The sequence below is a fragment of the Sceloporus occidentalis genome, unplaced genomic scaffold (genome assembly GCF_023333645.1).
Source record: "Sceloporus occidentalis isolate IW3139 unplaced genomic scaffold, rSceOcc1.0.p SCAF_363, whole genome shotgun sequence".
In the NCBI taxonomy this organism is placed as follows: domain Eukaryota; kingdom Metazoa; phylum Chordata; class Lepidosauria; order Squamata; family Phrynosomatidae; genus Sceloporus; species Sceloporus occidentalis.
In genome coordinates this window covers 352,322-374,645 of record NW_028317343.1, presented here as the reverse complement: position 1 = coordinate 374,645, position 22,324 = coordinate 352,322, and the positions used below count along the sequence as shown (strand labels likewise).

General features: G+C 52.2%; 1 protein-coding gene across 1 annotated transcript in view; it reads right to left on the bottom strand.

Annotated features, from left to right (window-relative positions):
* The window catches only part of LOC149273622 (plectin-like), a 102,230-nt gene that overhangs the window by 20,309 nt on the left and 59,597 nt on the right, over positions 1-22,324 (bottom strand). Inside the window, 11 exon segments of the mRNA XM_089506104.1 lie at positions 176-271; positions 1,499-1,618; positions 1,819-1,925; positions 4,568-4,682; positions 7,085-7,255; positions 8,134-8,226; positions 8,357-8,434; positions 11,562-11,597; positions 14,095-14,184; positions 16,600-16,614; positions 19,306-19,367. Of these exon segments, the coding sequence (XP_089362230.1) occupies positions 176-271; positions 1,499-1,618; positions 1,819-1,925; positions 4,568-4,682; positions 7,085-7,255; positions 8,134-8,226; positions 8,357-8,434; positions 11,562-11,597; positions 14,095-14,184; positions 16,600-16,614; positions 19,306-19,367 (983 nt within the window).

The following is a 22,324-nucleotide window of genomic DNA, read 5'->3' as shown; positions in this document are numbered from 1 at the left end:
GTAACGGGAGCCGGCGGGTGTGGGGCCAATCAGTAACGGGAGCTGGCGGGTATGGGGCCAATCAGTAACGGGAGCTGGCGGGTGTGGGGCCAATCAGTAACGGAGCTGGCGGGTGTGAGGCCAATCAGTAAGGAGAAGGCGATCCTCCAATCGGTGAGGAGACCCGCCCACTCACCTCCAGGGACTGGTACTGCAGCTTGGACTGGTTCTTGTCGGCTTCCTTACTGGGGAGATCGGTCTCCTTAAACTTCAGGAACTGGCGCCACAGAATCTGCAAACACACGGAGAACGTCAGCGGGGGGGCAGAGATTACACCGGGGAGGGGCAGAGATTACACCGGGGGGGGGGCAGAGATTACACCGGGGGGGGGCAGAGATTACACCGGGGGGGGGGCGCTGGGGCAGATGATGGGTGCTGGGTAAGAGAGGGTTACACTCCAGGGGCATCTCGTCAGGAGCAGCTGTGGAGCTGGCATCTGGACATAAAGACTCATTTCAGCAACATGACCAAGAGTAAGAAGGAGGTCACGCGGGTCTTATCTACATCGTGTAGCAAGATAAACACCATCAGCATCCCAATCACAGGACACAGAACCGCGCCTCCCGACCCGTCACACCCAAAGCGTCTGGTGACCCTCTGAAAGCTGGCAGCCAGGAGCTGGCAGCCACTACCACCCCCCGCCTCTCTCTCTCTCTCTCCCCCCCGCCTCTCTCTCTCTCCCCGCCTCTCTCTCCCCCCGCCTCCTCTCTTCCCCCGCCTCTCTCTCTCCCCGCTTCTCTCTCCCCCCGCCTCTCTCTCTCTCTCTCCCCCCGCCTCTCTCTCTCTCTCCCCCCCCCGGCCTCTCTCTCTCTCCCCCCCGCCTCTCTCTCTCTCCCCCCCGCCTCTCTCTCCCCCTCCCTCCCCCCGCCTCTCTCTCTCCCTCCCCCCGCCTCTCTCTCTCCCTCCCCCCGCCTCTCTCTCTCCCTCCCCCCGCCTCTCTCTCTCCCTCCCCCCGCCTCTCTCTCTCCCCCCGCCTCTCTCTCTCTCTCCCCCCCGCCTCTCTCTCTCTCCCCCCCCGCCTCTCTCTCTCCCCCCCCCGCCTCTCTCTCCCCCCCCCGCCTCTCTCTCTCTCCCCCCCGCCTCTCTCTCTCCCCCCCCCGCCTCTCTCTCTCTCCCCCCCGCCTCTCTCTCTCCCCCCCCGCCTCTCTCTCTCCCCCCCGCCTCTCTCTCTCTCCCCCCCGCCTCTCTCTCTCTCCCCCCCCCGCCTCTCTCTCTCTCCCCCCCCCCGCCTCTCTCTCTCTCCCCCCCCCGCCTCTCTCTCTCTCCCCCCCCGCCTCTCTCTCTCTCCCCCCCGCCTCTCTCTCTCTCTCTCTCCCCCCCGCCTCTCTCTCTCTCTCTCCCCCCGCCTCTTCTCTGTCCATCTCTCTCTCCTCGGAGCGTGAGTCATTGAGCTCTCTCAGGTGCGGAGATGAGTTGGGGTTCGGGGTGAAATGAAATAAGCCGTCAGCTCGCTCTCTACCTCAATCTCTTCGTAGCTGGCAGGGAACCTCCGCTCCTCGAAGATGACGGTGTAATGGCGGATCCACTGCAGCAGCACGGTCACCCTCTCGTAGTACTCGTGCCACCGCAACTCCAGTTCCTGCCGAGAGACGGAGAGGTCACTAACCAGGTGCCGGGAACCAACAAGGTTGCTCAATATGGTCTCAGAGATTATCGCCCACTGGCACATGACATAAATGTTTATTCTGACAAGACTGGACCAATTTTGGGGTAAAATGCTAGTTTTTTTTTGTTTTTTTCTCCCAGTTCACCCTACTTATTCCTCCCCTGGATACTCACATTTGCTCTGACTCCATCCTGCACGTCAGGCACTCTGGGCATGGCGTCATACAGAGACGACACATATGTGATGATGGATTTCTCGTCGGGCTGTGGGACGTCCACGTCTGTAACAGAATGAACGCGTTTCAGCAAAATTATGGAAATTCTGAAAATCCACGAGTCTTCACAGCGCCATTTAAATAAAACGATTGGTTCATAATACATGCTACAGTTCTTTCAGTTTTCCTTTTTAAATGGGTCAAACTTTCACATTTACCTGGAAAAAAAGTACCAGAGGCTATGCTGCACTGACAGCAGACATCCTGTAGGTGGAGCACTAGAGACTGATTACACACACCGCCAACATAACTGCATATAATAACGTAGAGTAATTCTGTATCACGTATATTTATCATATATAATGTATATAATAATGTACAGTAATTCAATATCACGTATATTTATCATATAAAATGTATATAATAATGTACAGTAATTCTATATCACGTATATTTATAACATATAATGTATATAATAATGTAGAGTAATTCTGTATCACGTATATTTATCATATATAATATATATAATAATGTATAGTAATTCTGTATCACGTATATTTATAATATATAATAATGTACAGTAATTCTGTATCACGTATATTTATAAATATATATAATAATGTACAGTAATTCTGTATCACGTATATTTATAATATATAATGTATATAATACATGTAGAGTAATTCTATATCACGTATATTTATAATATATAATATATATAATAATGTACAGTAATTCTGTATCACGTATATTTATAATATATAATGTATATAATAATGTAGAGTAATTCTGCATCACGTATATTTATAATATATAATGTATATAATAATGTAGAGTAATTCTATATCACGTATATTTATCATATATAATGTATATAATAATGTACAGTAATTCTATATCATGTATATTTATCATATATAATGTATATAATAATGTAAAGTAATTCAATATCACGTATATTTATCATATAAAAAGTATATAATGTAAAGTAATTCTATATCACGTATATTTATCATATATAGAGTAATTCTATATCACGTATATTTATCATATATAATGTATATAATAATGTACAGTAATTCTATATCACGTATATCTATCATATATAATATATATAATAATGTAAAGTAATTCTATATCATGTATATCATATATAATAATGTACAGTAATTCTATATCACGTATATTTATAATATATAATATATATAATAATGTACAGTAATTCTGTATCACGTATATTTATAATATATAATGTATATAATAATGTAGAGTAATTCTATATCACGTATATTTATCAAATAATATAATAATGTACAGTAATTCTATATCACGTATATTTATCATATATAATATATATAATGTACAGTAATTCTATATCACGTATATTTATAATATATAATATATATAATGTACAGTAATTCTATATCACGTATATTTATCATATCTAATATATAATGTACAGTAATTCTATATCACGTACATTTATAATATATAATATATATAATAATGTACAGTAATTCTGTATCACGTATATTTATCATATATAATATATATAATGTACAGTAATTCTATATCACGTATATTTATCATAATGTATATAATGTATAATTCTATATAATATATATATCATATATAATGTACAATAATTCTTTAAAATGTATATTTATCATATATGATGTATATAATGTGTAATAATTCTATAAAAACAATGTATAGTAATTGTATATCAATTGTTTCATATAGCGCCATCATATTCAGTGGCTCTGTACAATAGGAGGTGTACATTAATTCTATATAACAATGTATATGAATTGTATATAATAGTATATATATAGTAATCATATACAATGTATATTTATTGTATATAATAGTATATATCCGGTAATCATGTATATAATGTATATTTATCATATATAATGTATATAATAATGTATATTATGCAGGTAACGGGAGATCATTTTTGGCATTATCCGTGTACCATAATCCTATTTCTGCACATTGGTTGAGCTGTATGATGACAGCGTCGAGGTCCGGACCGTACTTATCAGACAGACATGAAATTACACATTCGCTGCCCGGTCTGCCCGCTTCGCTTCTAATTAAAAGAGAATCTTCAACCCAGATTTTACTTCTGTATTACTACCACTTCTGCTGGAAGTCCGTTCCATGTAAAGTGAATTTTGTAGCTACCCGGGTTATCCCCAGGCGTTATTCCCCTCACCAGCTTGTGTGAGATCATCAAACAGACCTGGCTCTGCATTGAGATATTTTGGGTAGGAAATCCTTTATATCACTTTTTTCTTTGCATGCTTGGATCTGACGCCCAGCGGGGTTGATTATGAAGTGAAATAGGAATCAGGAGATGTCAGATTTCTCGTGACCCGGAGGCTATTCTCTGAGCTGCGCATGCTGGAAGCCCCGGGGTACACACACATGCACTGTAAGAGCTATTTAATAACCGGGCCCTTTAAATAACATCCCTGCGGGTCTGCAGCGAACGCGCCGGCCGGATCAGGGCCACGAACGTCCCTTTAACATTAAAGAGCCCGCAATGAGATTCAATAACTTCTAACCAAAGGGCTAGACGACGACTCCCATCACCCTGTAGGAAAATTGCTTATAGCCCGGAATCATGGGAGTTGTAGTCGCCCATAGAAGCGACAGATACAAAGAATAAGTGTGTGCCGGGCGGCCGGCGGTCAGCTTACCCTCGGGGTCCAGCAGTCTGGTGACTCCCAGGTCCTTCTCTGCCACGCCAAACGCCTGCTCCAGATTCTGCAGGTTGGTCTGGCGGTAGACACGGGTCATGTCGATGAGCATGGTCTGACCGGAGAGGAAAGGTTAAATTATTATATCCGCGCAATAACCGCATGTACGTATACAGGAACCCAGAGCGAGGCCGAAACACTTTAACCCTTTCAGCGTGTGGCAGACACGCCAGGAGCCACATACACACAGATAACACGCGAGACATGCGCGATCACGTGGATAGATCAGTGCGCGGACTGCTGCAGACACACAGAATTCCGAGACACTTAATCTGGTTGTGATGGTTTCAGGGTGCTTTCCGGCAGCTGACTGACACGCAGTATGACAGACGGGCAGTTTAAATGCCCCACAGGCTCTCCCGTCACCTCCCCGACAGTCGTTCTGGGGACAAGCGTTCCTCCAGCACCGCGCATGTACACAGACAGCACGTCCCGAGGGCATCGCAGACAGAAAGGCGCCCGGACGGCACGGAACCTGCGGCATTTACCCATCCGTCATACATCGACGCACCCGCCCGCCCCGCGCGGGGCACACAGACCCCACCGTAACATTTCTCGCAGCTCCAGCTCGGAGCGGATCGAGTAGACGGAGCCCAGGTAGGTGCTGCCGCGGTCGCTCCTGCACACTCGGATCCGTTCCCCCCACCGCCTCCTGCGCCTCTTCCTGATCCTCCGAGGAGCAGAAGCCGTTTTCGGAGGGCAAGTCATCGCACAGCATCACCACCTTGTCCAGCTGCCCCGCGCGGGGCGAGGACCCCGGCCGATGCCTTCTTCTGCCCCTTTCTCCTCCTCTTCTGTCCGCTTGGATACATGATGCCCCGAGATCTGTCCGCGGCGCGTCTGTCTCACCTGGCAGGGCTTCTTCTCATCGAAGGTGTTTAATTACCCCTCCTTCTTGCCATCACACCCGATACCTTCAGGGGCTCGAGTCCTCGGCCAAATCCTCCGCCTCCGCTCTCCGGTTACATAATAAGCCCCGGCTCCGTCTCCTAGCGGCCCCCGTGCCGAACGTATGAAGAGAGCACATCCACGGGGAGACACGGAGAGGGGAGTGTGTGTGCGAGACACGGCGCGGGGAGTGTGTGTGTGTGTGCGAGACACGGTGCGGGGAGTGTGTGTGTGCGAGACACAGCGTGGGGAGTGTGAGACACGCGTGACGCCGCGCCCCTGCTTATACATGTTACAGGGTGTTTCAAAGAGAATTAGGGAAAGAAAACGTGAGGGAGGGAGAGAGACGCACAAAATGTGGCCTCCGGCTACCAACTCACAGGGCTGCGCATGTCTGCACCCGAGAGTAATTCCAAGGATCCTGCAAAACCCAGGGAGAGCCGGACAAAGGTGCTGCGCCGACAGCTCCCCGGCGCCCCGTCCGCACCGATGCCAGGGGCTCCGCATAAAGTCATGGAGGGGGTCTGGGTGGGATCAGGAGGGCATGAGATCTGGTGAGTGTGATGGGCCGCTCAGGACCAGCTCCGTGCATGGCTTGGAAGTTCTGCACGCTATGGGTGAGATGCTCTGCAGGGTGTGGGAGAAATGCTCTGTAGTTCTCATGCAGTGGAGATGCTCTGCAGGCCCCATGCATGGCGGAGAAGCTCTGCACGCCCTGGGTGAGATGCTCTGCAGGCCCCATGCATGGCGGAGAAGCTCTGCACGCCCTGGGTGAGATGCTCTGCAGGCCCCGTGCATGGCGGAGAAGCTCTGCACGCCCTGGGTGAGATGCTCTGCAGGCCCCGTGCATGGCGGAGAAGCTCTGCACCCCCTGGGTGAGATGCTCTGCAGGCCCCGTGCATGGCGGAGAAGCTCTGCACGCCCTGGGTGAGATGCTCTGCAGGCCCCGTGCATGGCGGAGAAGCTCTGCACGCCCTGGGTGAGATGCTCTGCAGGCCCAGTGCATGGCGGAGAAGCTCTGTACTCCCTGGGTGAGATGCTCTGCAGGCCCCGTGCATGGCGGAGAAGCTCTGCACGCCCTGGGTGAGATGCTCTGCAGGCCCCGTGCATGGCGGAGAAGCTCTGCACCCCCTGGGTGAGATGCTCTGCAGGCCCCGTGCATGGCGGAGAAGCTCTGCACGCCCTGGGTGAGATGCTCTGTAGATCTCATGCAGTGGAGATGCTCTGCAGGCGCTAGGCGTGGGGGTCCGCCCAGGATCATGGTTTGAAGCCGACACGACTTCTCGTCCCAACAGGTTTAAAGAGCAAAAAGGAATGTTCTGCGGCTTCCTCCGGGCACCAAATTCCTCTACGAGTGAAGGCGGGGCTACGGCGAGCCGGCCAATCAGAGGACGCCCCCCTTGGAGCTGATATTACATAAGCAGGGTCTGCGCTGCCCGTCTAAACACGATGACATCACCCTCACACCCGACACATGCGCGGCACTTCATTTAACCCTCTGCTCGCCGCGCACGGGAAACTCCTTAATATACCAGAAATTAACCCCTCGGGGTATCGCCCAGGGGCCACTTACTTGTGCCGGTGGATGATGGCGTTGAAGAGGCGCCCGTCCCGCCAGTTGGTGGTGAAGTTGTCGCAGCGCATGCCCTGGTAGCCCTCCACCATGCGCTGGGACCACAGCAGCAGCTTCTCCTTGGCCGTCATGTCCTCCGACTGACCGCTGACCTGAATATCCGAGATCTGTGGGGGAGGAGACGCGTTTCACTCGCACGCCAGGATCTCTCGCACCCCCAATGCCTCCCCCCACCGCCAACCCCCCACGTCTCACGCAGCGAGCGCAAACTGTCAGCTCTTGGGCTCGGAATGAGGGGCCGCGTCCGAGGGCCCCCCCGCAGTGTGACTTTATTAAGAATCATTGGGATCACTGCGCTGATGGGGTATCGGGGGGTTTATTGCCCGCTCCCTGCAGCACCCAAACTGACCATTAGGGGGTAGCATCGGGGGATCGTTGCTATGGAAACGCTGGGCTCCATGAATTGGGACAGGGAGGACACGTGGGGGGAGTTAACGTACCCCACACCCCCCCAGGCAGCCGGGGGGGGGGGCACAGGGGTAAAGGGTAAAACGCACGGGCCGGCACGGACCCTCTTCGGTTACACGTTAGGGGCCACGCGTCCGTCTGCAGCCCAGGAGCTTAATACTCCATATTGCAGGCGACGGCACTGCGCTAACCCCTATCCCCGGCCCCGCTCGGCCCCGGGAGCCGTTTCGTGGCATCAGGAAGCCGCGGCTCCCCCTTCTCCCCCCCAGTGGGCAGGAAGCGATAATCCCCGAGCTCAGAGGCAATAAAGCGGAGGGTGAGTCACGGAGCACCACGCCCTGCGGTCACGCCAACCGCAAAGGGCCACGTGACGCGCCAGCCAGCTGCACGCGGCAGCACCGGGGAGGAAAAAGGGAAGCAGTTACTTTGGGCAGAGTTACGGGGCATAAGAGGAAATTAGAGGGTTTGGTGGAAAGACCCCAATTATCTCCACGCACGGAGAGTCCTATTTATACCCCCGCCACCCAGCATCTGATAAAGAGACCCCCGTGGCTGCCCCCCGAAATGTCCTCCTCACCTGGAAGTGAAGGATTATGGTCCATATTAAGCCCAGCGTCAGCTTGGGGTTCCCGTCAGCGATGTCATCGTTGCGGATATTCACCAGTTTCACCTGTGAGGACGAGACGGGTGAGCGGGGAGGAATAATAGGACAGGTGTTGGAAAGAGATTGGAGGGCAGCAGCGGTGGGACCCGCAGACAGGTGTGTGTTTGCGACGTGGCTCCGCAGGGGCCACACTCACCTGTCTCTGCTTCAGGAAGTCCAGGGCTATCTGCACATTCTGGAGCTTGTGGAATCGCATGCGGCCCTTTTCCCGAGGCTGTAAAATAATGGAGACCTGGGGGGTCAGTAAGGAGCCGCCAGGAGGGCCACGCACCGCACACGCACCGCACACGGAACCGCTCTGCGGCGTGTGACGGCTCCACACCGGGACAGAGCGGTCAGCATACGCGTGTACGGAGGTCCCTGAGAGGAGTCAGACCCCCCAACCCCCCCGGGGGTCACACATTCTGGAGGAACACGCAGGGGCCACACATACTCTGCCCCTAAAGCAATGCCGAGTACAACCATATACAGACACAATGACCGCGTCGGCTGCGCTCCCTGCCGGGGCTCGAGACCTCCCACCGAGTGTAAAGAGACCACGGAGGACACGCGCCAAGCCCAACACCCCCTGATTAGCCCTCCCCGGTCAGGGGCAGTACAACCACTCGCGCCCCATTCACCCCCCCAGCCGGCACACGGAGGGAAACCCGATAATATTGCATGTAAACAGCCTCGTCTTAAAGCTGCCAACAGCCCCGAAAATTCCCAAAACGGGCCCGGCTGAGCCCTGTGCAGGCATTCTGCATGACCTGGAGAATATATAATATTATTATTATTATTAATCGTTATATATATATATATATAATATATATACAGCCTGAATATATATAATATTAATTATCTTTTTATATACAGCCTATTTATATATAATAATATTATTTATCATTATATATATATATTTTACAGCCTGATTATATATAATATTTTTATTATTCATCGTTATATATATATAATATATATACAGCCTGAATATATATAATATTAATTATCTTTTTATATACAGCCTATTTATATATAATATTATTTATCATTATATATATATATTTTACAGCCTGATTATATATAATATTTTTATTATTCATCGTTATATATATATAATATATATACAGCCTGAATATATATAATATTATTATCGTTATATATATACACAGCCTGAATATACGCAAGCACACGGCTCCAAAATCCCGCAAGCATTTGGCAATGCCCGACAGGCAAGCAGCGTTTAACCTTTCAGTGCCAGTGACATGCCTTGTGCTCACCCCACGAGTGTCTAAAGGGTTAACTACAGCAAAGCATAGAAAACAATGGGATTCAGAATGAAATGCCAAGAAAACCTACAGCTGCAGACCCCACGCATTGCGCTGCCACCAGGGGGAGCCGTTACCCGAGCCCAGGGAAGCTGTAACCGGGGCCCCCATAGTGTGTCCGGATTAAGACCCCCCATAGCAGCAGAATACAGGATTCCCACTTCATTCCGTAATCCTGCTAAATCCCAACGACGCCTAACAGCGGGACAGCCCCACCAGCAGAGGAGCATTTTCCTGTTGTAAGGGATTCAAACTCCTATCAGTCCACAGTGAGGACAGCCTTATCCCTACCCTCACTGTATTAATCCCTACCACTTCTGCTTGGAGGCTGCTCCACTTATCTACTGCCCTCTCCGTAAAGTAAAACTTCCTTCCGTTCCATCTCAGTCTCTGATCCTCTAGTGTTAGAGTCCGGTCTCTTGTAACTTTTCTCCTCCTTCGAAATAAATTCCCTCCTGTCCTTTATGTATTTAAATGTCTCCCCCATTCTCCTAACATTAAACTGCACCCGCCGCACTCTCCCCCATTCCTCTAACATTAAACTGCAGCCGCTGCGCTCTCCCCCATTCTCCTAACATTAAACTGCAGCCGCCGCGCTCTCCCCCATTCTCCCAACATTAAACTGCAGCCGCTGCGCTCTCCCCCATTCTCCTAACATTAAACTGCACCCGCCGCGCTCTCCCCCATTCTCCTAACATTAAACTGCAGCCGCCGCGCTCTCCCCCATTCTCCCAACATTAAACTGCAGCCGCCGCGCTCTCCCCCATTCTCCTAACATTAAACTGCACCCACTGCGCTCTCCCCCATTCTCCTAACATTAAACTGCAGCCGCCGCGCTCTCCCCCATTCTCCTAACATTAAACTGCAGCCGCCGCGCTCTCCCCCATTCTCCTAACATTAAACTGCAGCCGCCGCGCTCTCCCTCATTCTCCTAACATTAAACTGCAGCCGCCGCGCTCTCCCCCATTCTCCTAACATTAAACTGCAGCCGCCGCGCTCTCCCCCATTCTTCTAACATTAAACTGCAGCCGCCGCGCTCTCCCCCATTCTTCTAACATTAAACTGCAGCCGCCGCGCTCTCCCCCATTCCCCTAACATTAAACTGCAGCCGCCGCACTCTCCCCCATTCCCCTAACATTAAACTGCAGCCGCCGCGCTCTCCCCCATTCCCCTAACATTAAACTGCAGCCGCCGCGCTCTCCCCCATTCCCCTAACATTAAACTGCAGCCGCCGCACTCTCCCCCATTCCCCTAACATTAAACTGCAGCCGCCGCGCTCTCCCCCATTCCCCTAACATTAAACTGCAGCCGCCGCACTCTCCCCCATTCCCCTAACATTAAACTGCAGCCGCCGCGCTCTCCCCCATTCCCCTAACATTAAACTGCAGCTGCCACGCTCTCCCCCATTCTCCTAACATTAAACTGCAGCCGCCGCGCTCTCCCCCCATTCTCCTAACATTAAACTGCTGCACAAGGAGCTAATAGGACGGGAACATAAAGAGTTAATAGAGCAGATCCCGCTGAACCCTGAACATTCACGAAATGACCAGATTACCCCTGCCCCCCCCCCAAGATTACTCCCTGCCCCCCTCCCCCGGGATCATGCCATGTTTACATTAAATACATTAACGAGCGGGTAAGGCAATCGGCCCCGGGAACGGTCACTAAACCCGGAGTTCGGTAATAACTTGGAGGGGGCCACGGGGGCCGAACCCAGAGGGGGGAGGTAACATGAAATTCATTGAATTTTCTATTTTTCAGCACTTTTTACTTAAGTCGAAAGAACTTGGGGTTTAGTGAATCCGGCCCTTTACTGGATGGGGCCGGACGACAATGTGAACTAACATCGGAGCGTCAGCTCTGCAGTCAACAGCGCGCACGCACGCACGCACGCACGCACACACGCACGCACACACACACACACACACACACAGGCCATCAGTAACAGGAAGTGACATCACACACGTGACCGGCCATAGGCAGAGCGGCATGCAACAAGAGCGTGCAAACACCGGGGGCACCAGGGGCACTCACCAACCGCAAGTTCCTGATAACGTCCCGTTCCCGCGGCTACCAAGCAAGAGCAAGAAGGGGGGTAAAGGGCAGAGGGCAAAGGTCAGGGCAGAGAACAGCAAACAGGTATCAAAATAAATGAAAGAAAACAAAGGTGTATCCAGGTGTTAATTGGTTAATACCACACGGTGATGATGGAGGGAGGAATGGATGAGATGAACGCATGGGTCAGCGTGTATTACCCCCCCCCCCCCCCCCCCGAGTCTGCTACTGCCCCTCCACTCCTAAAACCAGCCGGGGGCCACCAATGGCACGGCGGAATGCGTGGGTCAGCGTGTATTAATTAACACACACCCCCCCCCCCCCCCCCCGAGTCTGGTACTGCCCTGCCACTCCTAAAACCAGCCGGGGGCCACCGATCTCCGACCAATGGCACGGCGGAATGCGTGGGTGAGCTTGTATTATTATCCCCCCCCCCTGCTACTGCCCCGCCACTCCTAAATCCAGCCAGGGGCCACCGATCTCCGACCAATGGCACGGCGGAATGCGTGGGTGAGCTTGTATTATTATCCCCCCCCCCCCCTGCTACTGCCCCGCCACTCCTAAATCCAGCCAGGGGCCACCGATCTCCGACCAATGGCACGGCGGAATGCGTGGGTGAGCTTGTATTATTACCCCCCCCCCCCCCCCCCCCGAGCCTGCTACTGCCCCGCCACTCCTAAAACCATCTGGGGGCCACTGATCTCTGACCAATGGGTCAGCGTGTATTACACAACCCCCCCAAACCCCCGGGCCTGCTACTGCACGGCACACGCGGCGGGGCCTCCATTCACGGATCCGTCACGCCAACAGCACACATTCCTCCCGCCTTTCCTGTTATTGTCCAGACGGGGCTTTCCTTTTGTTTGTTTTTTGAATTGGAGAATGAAGGGGTTAAGTCTGACACCCCGGGGTCAAACGATTTCATTCAAAATTCCAAATCAGAACTTCAGACCAATCAGAACGGTTACAGTTTTTGGGGTGAACGTGTAAGTTGGGGGTTTAATGAATTCACTTTCTAATCTTTTTTACTGCATATTTAACCCCTTTGGCACCGGAAAGCATGGAGCTCAGGGAGTAACCTGCAAAGCATGAGTAGTAGATACCTAGAACCGCCTTCTGATTGTAGAGGGGTTAATTGTGAAACCCCCAGCCATTAGCTGCCTATTTATTTACCAAATAAGAAGGGTGCGGCCGGAGGGGTAAATAAAGGGACTGTGTGCAGAGATCCAGGTGCGTTACGGGGATGAGGTCATCAGATTATATTTCCCTGGGTACATAATGTGCCGCTACTCACCGACCAATCACAGAAACAGGGCTATTCATACTATTTATAGGTGGGCTCACACCGTGGCTGGCGCCAGACGGAAGAATGACTGCAAAGGGTTAAAAGCACTAGGTTTTTATGTCTTCTCTCCACCCCCCCTCCATTAAAGAGTCCAAGGAGCTCTGCTGTCTTTATACAGGGGTTGAGATTCTTCAGAGACCGAGACAGACAGACATAGACAGAGGGGGAGACAGACAGACACAGACAGAGAGGGACGGGTCCGGACAGGCTTTATGAGACGCTGACAGCGGAGCTCTCCTCATAAAATCTTTCCCTCCTCGCCGGTCGGCGTCAACAAAAATCTCTCATTTTCTCCCAATAAACCCCCTTTATCTGCAGACCCGGAGCCGCCATCGCTGTCAGTCATGTGATATTTTGGGTGACTTTCCCGGCTCAAACACCGCACTGAGCTGATGCTTTATGGCGATGCTAAAGAAGTCCGTCCCTCCATAGACTTTCATTAGTCAGAGAGTCCAGCTGGGTGATTAAGACTGAGCCATTCTATTGCTCCCCACAGCCAGTATGATAAGGAGTCGGGGGGTTAGTAGATCGGGGATCAGATAGAGCGAGAACCTCATACAAATGGCTGAAAACGTTATATTATGGGGCAAAAACTACAACTGGGGTAAAAAAGTAACAGCAGAATATTTAGGAGATTTATTTTGAATCTGAATCTGCTCTTAAAGGTCTCCTGAGTCTCCTACAAAAATGTTATCTTTCGATCAGATACCGGATTTACCAGAAACCAGAGTATTTCAGGTCAGGTTTCTTTTTTATCTCGGCCATCTGCCCAGGTGGATCATTAACCCTCGGAATACATTCCATTCCAGTAACTCCCCGACCTCTGTATAAAACCTCTGCAAGGTCAAAGCCATAAAAGTCGTAACGGTCCTTATCAGCAGAAGGTTCCTCTCTCCCACATTAAGCTGATAGGACTTTATATCCTCTCCCCCCTCTCCACTGAACTCCGTTGATAAGACTAAGAGCTGCAGCTTCTCCCAATCAATTCATTGCTATTAACCCTTCACACATCTGACTGCAGGGAATAGACCCCCGGGCGGCCGGTGAGAGGATGAGGAGACAGACAGGATGGAGAGTGTTAGTGGCGAGAGGTTAGGGAGACGGCGGACACATAGCGGAGCGAAAGCTTGGGCCGGTTCTGCGCCGTCCGGCTGAGCGCTCACTCACCAGAGTCTCCCCGGAGAGCACCTCGAGGAGCGAGATGAGGTTGTGTCCATCCCGTAAATCTTCATACAGATCATTGACGTGGCGATGAGCCTGCGGAGAGAGAGGGAGAGAGTTATTAGAGCGCGCCCCAAGTTATTCAACCGCAGGGGGTCCGTGCCCCCCAAAATACCCATCAGCAGGGGGGTCGGTGCCCCCCCAAAATACCCATCAGCAGGGGGATCGGTGCCCCCCACAATTATCGGTGCCCCCAACCCAATTATCAGCCCCAGAGAAGCGTTCCCCCACATGTGTTAAAGCAGAAGCAAGGAAACAGCAGCAAAGGAGGCCATGACCTGTCAGATAAAAGCCCTGAGCTCTGTATTGCCTGGGCTGGTTTAACCCTTTCGCTGCAGCGCACATCCGGCACTGAAAGGGTTAGACCTGGCATCGCATGCGGCTCGCGCACCAACGCCCAGGGATCTGCCACCCCCCTCTGGGGCAGAATGTAACCTTTCATCTGGAATGTGGTGGAGACCTCACCCACGGCCACGTTATCCACGCTGCATGCGCAACGAGGGACTGCACTTAGTGAACATGGGCCCAAGCTGGGGGTAATAGAGTTTAACCCCTTGAAGTCTACAAACACATGAAGTGGCCCTTCTGAGTGACCAAACTAATCGGGCCAACCTGCAGTATGTCAGTGATCAGCGCTCGGAACCGGTGAGTCTGACACGAGAGGGTCGAGATCCCACCCAAGGGGCCGGCGAGACCCCCACGGAAAACCTGCCAGTGAAACGTGCCAGAACCTGGTTAACATTAACTCCCGAGATATTACCGGCCTTCCTTAGACTAAAAGATCTGGGGACGAGGATTCAAATTTGAGCTTCTCAAAGGGGTTAGGTAGCGTGGGGTCAGTTTATAGAGTGTCAGCTCCCGTGGCCACCGCGCTCTCCCATTCGTAGCCCCTGAAGGTCTGTTCCTGGCCGGGGTGGAAGGTTTTCCTGGCACACGATACGCTATTCGTATAATTTCATTGTACGGAAGGGAAAATGCGAATAAAGCGGGCTATGAATCCGCACGTCCCCGGACCCCCCGCCCAGCACAGCCCGGACCCCCGCCCAGCACAGCCCGGACCCCCGCCCAGCACAGCCCGGGGGCCGATAGCACAGAGCTCATTCACATCACGCTCTCCGTGTCTGTAATAACACTTTAACTTCCAGCAACTACCCAGAACTAATCATTTGGGATAATATCTGGAATTATGGGGGCCGGCCCTGGGTATTAAAGGGGTTTATTCTTATAACGGATAGATAAATCAGTGACCGGCCCCCTGTATAATGTATAGATAAATCAGTGACCGGCCCCCTGTATAATGTATAGATAAATCAGTGACCGGCGCCCTGTATAATGTATAGATAAATCAGTGACCGGCCCCCTGTATAATGTATAGATAAATCAGTGACCGGCCCCCTGTATAATGTATAGATAAATCAGTGACCGGCCCCCTGTATAATGTATAGATAAATCAGTGACCGGCCCCCCGTATAATGTATAGATAAATCAGTGACCGGCCCCCCGTATAATGTATAGATAAATCAGTGACCGGCCCCCCGTATAATGTATAGATAAATCAGTGACCGGCCCCCTGTATAATGTATAGATAAATCAGTGACCGGCCCCTGTATAATGTATAGATAAATCAGTGACCGGCCCCTGTATAATGTATAGATAAATCAGTGACCGGCCCCTGTATAATGTATAGATAAATCAGTGACCGGGCCCCCTGTATAATGTATAGATAAATCAGTGACCGGCCCCTGTATAATGTATAGGTAAATCAGTGACCGGCCCCCTGTATAATGTATAGATAAATCAGTGACCGGCCCCTGTATAATGTATAGATAAATCAGTGACCGGCCCCCTGTATAATGTATAGATAAATCAGTGACCGGCCCCTGTATAATGTATAGATAAATCAGTGACCGTCCCCCTGTATAATGTATAGATAAATCAGTGACCTGCCCCTGTATAATGTATAGTACAGTGGATGGATGCGTCAGGAAATTAGTAGCACACTCAGGATGCAAAGTGTTAAACGTGGAGGGACAGAACACTTAAAGGGAGGGCAGTAAGGCATAGAAAGAGTTAATTAAAATAAAAAATTAAGGCATGGCCACCCAGCACAGGAAGAGTTAAGTTACGTGCGCGGCTTCACCTTATTAGTAAACATTCTCTTTATCAGCTGGAACACACTGGCGCAGATGTTTAGCCATGGCTATCACCTCTGCTGGGCAACCGCTTCAGAAAAAACTGCTAGTTCTCTGAAGTGGTTATTCCAGGAGGTGGGTGACCCTCTTGGGCGCTGGTGTCAGGGGTTCCGAAACCAAAACTGCATGCGCAGCGCCACACCGGCATTCAGGGGGTTCAGCACAGCCACGCCTTCACACGCATGTTAACATGATTATGAGATTCAGGAGTGAGGGGGCCACATGCGGACAGGAAGGGGCATCCAAGACACACACGTACCTCCGCTCTCCAGTGCTGCAGGACGGACGGGGCACGCGGGAGGGAGGACGGGGCACGCGGGAGGGAGGACGGGGCACGCGGGAGGGAGGACGGGGCACGCGGGAGGAAAGAGGGGGACATAAGACAGGAAAGAGAAAAGAAAAGAAGAGATTTAGCAGCTCTGACGGCAACAGCCCGACAACCAAGGGCAAGTTAATGGATGGGGGGCACCGCCGCGTTCCAAGCGACCCATCCGCATTTAGAACTTTGCCATAGAAAAGTTTATCTGTACGACTCCCATGACTCCCAGCCAATCGTATGGCGCAGTCTATTAAGAAAACATGATTCAGGTGCAACTTTTGAGACGTGGTCACCCTAGCAACCATAGAATTTCCCCCAAACAAGTACATTGGTTGCTATGGTGATAAAATCACTTTTCAAACTTTGCACCAAAATAATTTTTTATACATAATCCCCGCCGCGCGCAACATTCGCTCGCACGGAACCCGCCGCCCCCAACATTCGCTCGCACGGAACCCGCCGCCCCCAACATTCGCTCGCACGGAACCCGCCGCCCCCAACATTCGCTCGCACCGAACCCGCCGCCCCCAACATTCGCTCGCACCGAACCCGCCGCCCCCAACATTCCCTCGCACCGAAGCCGCCGCGCGCAACATTCGCTCGCACCGAACCCGCCTCCCCCAACATTCACTCGCACCGAACCCGCCGCGCGCAACATTCGCTCGCACCGAACCCGCCGCCCCCAACATTCACTCGCACCGAACCCGCCGCGCGCAACATTCGCTCGCACCGAACCCGCCGCCCCAACATTCGCTCGCACCGAACCCGCCGCCCCCAACATTCACTCGCACCGAACCCGCCGGCGTGCAACATTCATTCGCCCCCCCCCCCCCCAGGTCATCTGGATCCCTTTTTTTTTCTCCCCACACTCCAGGCGAGGGGCCCCATAGTTGTGCATTTATCTCCAGGTCCCCCCCGGGACATCCTCCACCATCTAATGCCAGGAACCGGGGCCACGCCAATTCACGCAGACACGCGATTTTACCACACAATGAATGCGGCCTTATATCAGAGAACGCCGTGACTTCACAAATTACACCCCGGGGCAATAAATTCACACAGGGAGACACCACCCAGCGGCCGGCTGAGAGTGAAATCACAAGACTGTCTAATACAGGGGGGTGAATACACTATACAGAGAGGCAGAGAGCCCATATATGGGGGGGTGAATACACTATACAGAGGGGCAGAGAGCCCATATATGGGGGGGGTGAATACACTATACAGAGGGGCAGAGAGCCCATATATGGGGGGGTGAATACACTATACAGAGGGGCAGAGAGCCCATATATGGGGGGGGTGAATACACTATACAGAGGGGCAGAGAGCCCATATATGGGGGGGTGAATACACTATACAGAGGGGCAGAGAAACCGTATATGGGGGGGCAGTTTATGCACTGAGAGGGGGTATTCCATGCCCTTGTACTGTGCTAGGGGGGCAGGTTTAGATGAAAAGCAGCACACGGTGAGGGGGTAACACACGCAGGGAGACAGTTCCGTGCCCCGGGCCAAACCACATACAATGTCCAGACACTGGCCCCATTCACACGGGAAAGGGCACAGACCGGGGGAGGAATAACCAACATTAACCTTTTCTGTACAAGGAGTGTTGGGGTGGAATATTGTGTATAACGGGGTATAGGCAGCTGTAAGGGGGCAAATGTAATTACATAAGGGCAGTTACTAATAACTTACAGGATGTGAGGAGGGAGGGCCCACTGCAGCATATAGGGGGGTATAAGACAGACAGGGAGGGCCCATCGCATGGTATGGGGAGCTGCAATTATGATTGGGCTTTAGCTGTGGACTCCCAGCAGCTGGAGGGCCAAAGAGGGCCGTGTCTGGTACAGAAGTATCCGAGGGGTCCTGCAGTCTGTATGGGGTGATAATAAAGGGGCCCCGTGGCTCCTGGGCACCGTGTGGAGGGCCCCCCAGCTGTGAGCAGTAAAAGATGTTGAGGTTTTCCTGTCAGACCGAAACCCGGTGGAATGCGCCCCAGGGGTGGGAATTCGCACGTTCCTCCAGCTGCAGCAGGGCAAACCGGGACGGGCCGGGGGCCGGTGCACCTTCAGGGGATACACCCTGCCCGCTCCATGCAACCCCGGAACCGTGACACGGAGCGGAGACCACGGAGGGCTCCAACACGGCACCGGGTTACACATTCTGCGAATATCTGAGCCGGCCACTTCCTGTGTGAGTCAGGGGCCGCCTGGCAAGCGTGCCATTTCCTTTGTGGTAAGGCTGGTGACTGTGATGCTTCCATGGTAACTACATTCCCCACACATTGAGGATAGGAAAAAAATGATTCTGGGCAAAGTTGTAAAAGTGCAGCAGTTGCCATGGAAACCAGCGAAACACGCCTGCCCACCGTGTATAGTACTTCGGGGGAAGCACGTGTCACAGATGACATCACATTCCCGCCAACCACTGCAAGGTATTTCCGCGGGATGCTCTTCCCTGGCAGGTGTTTTATTCCGCCCCGCGCATTAAGCACACGCCAAGGGAGCGGCAGAGAGGGGTCGCAATATGGTGGGAGTCCCTGATTTTAAATGTACGTCCCCAACGCCTGGAGATGCAAACACCCGCAGCGCCCCCCCTCCCGGCTGGGGGACCCCCAGACCCCCCCAGCCGCAGCGATCCTCACCTTGATGAGATGCTTGTTCACCCATTTTGTGAAGGTTTTCTTCTGCACGCGGTCTCTTTCATCTGCAAGAGAGACGGAGACGAGACGGTGATTAGAACTCCGCTTACCCCCCGAGATACCCCGAGCCCCCACGCCAATTACCACAACATAACCCCCCCCCGAGGCTGTGACAATTTCTATTTTAGAGGGCACACCTGGAGACCACCTCTACTGGGAGCAGAGAAACTGCAGGCACAGCCCGGCCCATAATACCAACAAGAATTATTAAACGTACATTTTATTTAAATAACTATGCGGAATTACCCCCAAACAGCACATCCGGGGGGATACGAGGGGCAGGTAAGATCTGCTGCAGATAGGCAGGTGAGATCGGAAACCCCAGGGGCCCCGGAGGGCAGCGTGGAGCAGTCAGGCCAGAGACCGTCTGCAGCCACACTCCCCAGCATGGGAGGGGTTAATGCACACTCTCCATAAAGCCGGCAGGTTTAACTCGTCCAGCGACCGGAAGCAACTCCCATCAAGCTACAGGGTGACGCTTTACGGCGCTGCAAAACCCCAGCTACAACACAACGGCCGGCACCGGTCACTGCACGCACGCCCCACTCCGGTACCGGTCACCGCACGCACGCCCCACTCCGGTACCGGTCACCGCACGCACGCCCCACTCCGGTACCAGTCACCGCACGCACGCCCCACTCCGGTACCGGTCACTGCACGCCTATCCCACTCCGGTACCGGTCACTACACGCCTATCCCAGTCCGGTACCGGTCACTACACACCTGTCCCAGTTATTACAGGCCTATCCCAGTCCGGTCCCAGTTATTACACTCCTATACCAGTCCGGTACCGGTCATTACACTCCTATCCCAGTCCGGTACCGGTCATTACACTCCTATCCCAGTCCGGTACCGGTCATTACACTCCTATCCCAGTCCGGTCCCAGTAGCAGCCGTTATTCCCATTGGCTCCCGGTTCTCCCCAGGCGGTACCTTTCTTGCCCTCTGTGGCCCTCAGCACAGCCAGGTACAGGTTATCCTCTGAGCTGGTTCTCTGTCGGAAGGCGCTGTCCTGATTGGACGGCAGAGCAGCATTGCTGCGGTACCGATTCTGTTCCATGGAGCTTGCAATCCACCCGTTACTGCTGCCAATCCACAAGCTGCTGTCTAAGCGGGTTTGTCTGTCTGTCTCGCAGCCTCTCGCACACACAGCTCTCCTCCTTCTGCTGTCTCCGTGTCCCTCCTTCCCTTCCTCCCCTCTCGCTGGCTCTCCCCAAAGTGCCTGCAGGCTAAACAATTCCAGGCCTGCCCCGTCTGCCCCGGCCCCTCTCCTCCCTCTTCCGAGGTGTGTGCGAGTGAGCCACACTTCAAGGTGTGCCCCGGCGCCACTCCCCAGGGCTCTCCCACCCCCCCATTACTCAGAGACACTGCACAGGAAACCTCTGGATGATACTGACTGTGCTGGGGAGCGGCTCCATGTACAGAAGCCACTGACACTACGGGGTATACGGAGGCTGCCCGGTGGGGGGCTTTATACAGGGGCTACACGCGGCTATATATAGATTGTACGCTAATAATAACACACATTGTACAGCGCTGCGGAGTATGACGGCGATATATAAATAATAATAACATTGTACAGCGCTGCGGAGTATGACGGCGATATATAAATAATAATAACACATTGTACAGCGCTGCGGAGTATGACGGCGATATATAAATAATAATAACACATTGTACAGCGCTGCGGAGTATGACGGCGATATATAAATAATAATAATAACACACATTGTACAGCGCTGCGGAGTATGACGGCGATATATAAATAATAACACACATTGTACAGCGCTGCGGAATATGATGGCGATATATAAATAATAATAATAACACACATTGTACAGCGCTGCGGAGTATGACGGCGATATATAAATAATAATAACACATTGTACAGCGCTGCGGAGTATGACGGCGATATATAAATAATAATAACACATTGTACAGCGCTGCGGAGTATGAGGGCGATATATAAATAATAATAACACACATTGTACAGCGCTGCGGAGTATGACGGCGATATATAAATAATAATAACACACATTGTACAGCGCTGCGGAGTATGACGGCGATATATAAATAATAATAACACATTGTACAGCGCTGCGGAGTATGAGGGCGATATATAAATAATAATGAAGTCCTGCTTCCCCACAGGGCCCCTGCGTGGTATCGCCGGGTATCGTCAGGGCGATCAGAGCCCGGTCTGACATGTCCCGGACTGTGATGGGCTCCGTGGAATCCGGGTGCCCGGCCCCTGCCACGCGGGTTGGGCCGAGCCTCACATTCCTGTAACTTGCTTTGACAGAGCTGGCTAAATATCTCGCAGCTACGCATTCCTGCCGGCTGCCGCTTCCCCACCTGCGCCCCACCCCCGTACCTGCCAGAAAGCGGGGCAGCCGCGCATGGGACACAGCCGTGCAGCATCGCTCCGCAGCGCGCAGCCTGGCAGGAGCCGACCCCCGAGATTTGGCGCGGGGGCACATTACAGAAGGGCTAATAGCCAGAGAGCCGGGGCAGATCGGGGGTTGTCTGTGAATAGGGTTTGGAGAATATACTCTGCCACGGGGACGGGAGCTTAACAGAGCCACCCTGGGCTCCCGAGGGCCGGGCTCCTCCCTACACACTATGGGCCCTGGCATTGGAAGGGGTTCTGTTTTTGGGGAGGTGGGTACAGGGGGTCCCAGACACGGATCTGACAGGACAGAGACCTCTATGGCCAGTATTTGCACCTGGATCTCCAGCAGGTTTCAGAAGTCAGGGAGCCACCCGGGTTTCCCATCCTCCCCACAGCGACCCGCTACTGGGCTGAGGTGGGCCGAGTGTGAATACTGAGCCCACAAACACGGAGGACCTGATGGAGAACTGTGTGTGGCTAGCTGTCTACTGTATGAAAATTACCCCCCGTGTTGTTTAAATACCCCGGTGTTTACAAATAAACAAGTCCTGGTTTCACCTCAACAAATAC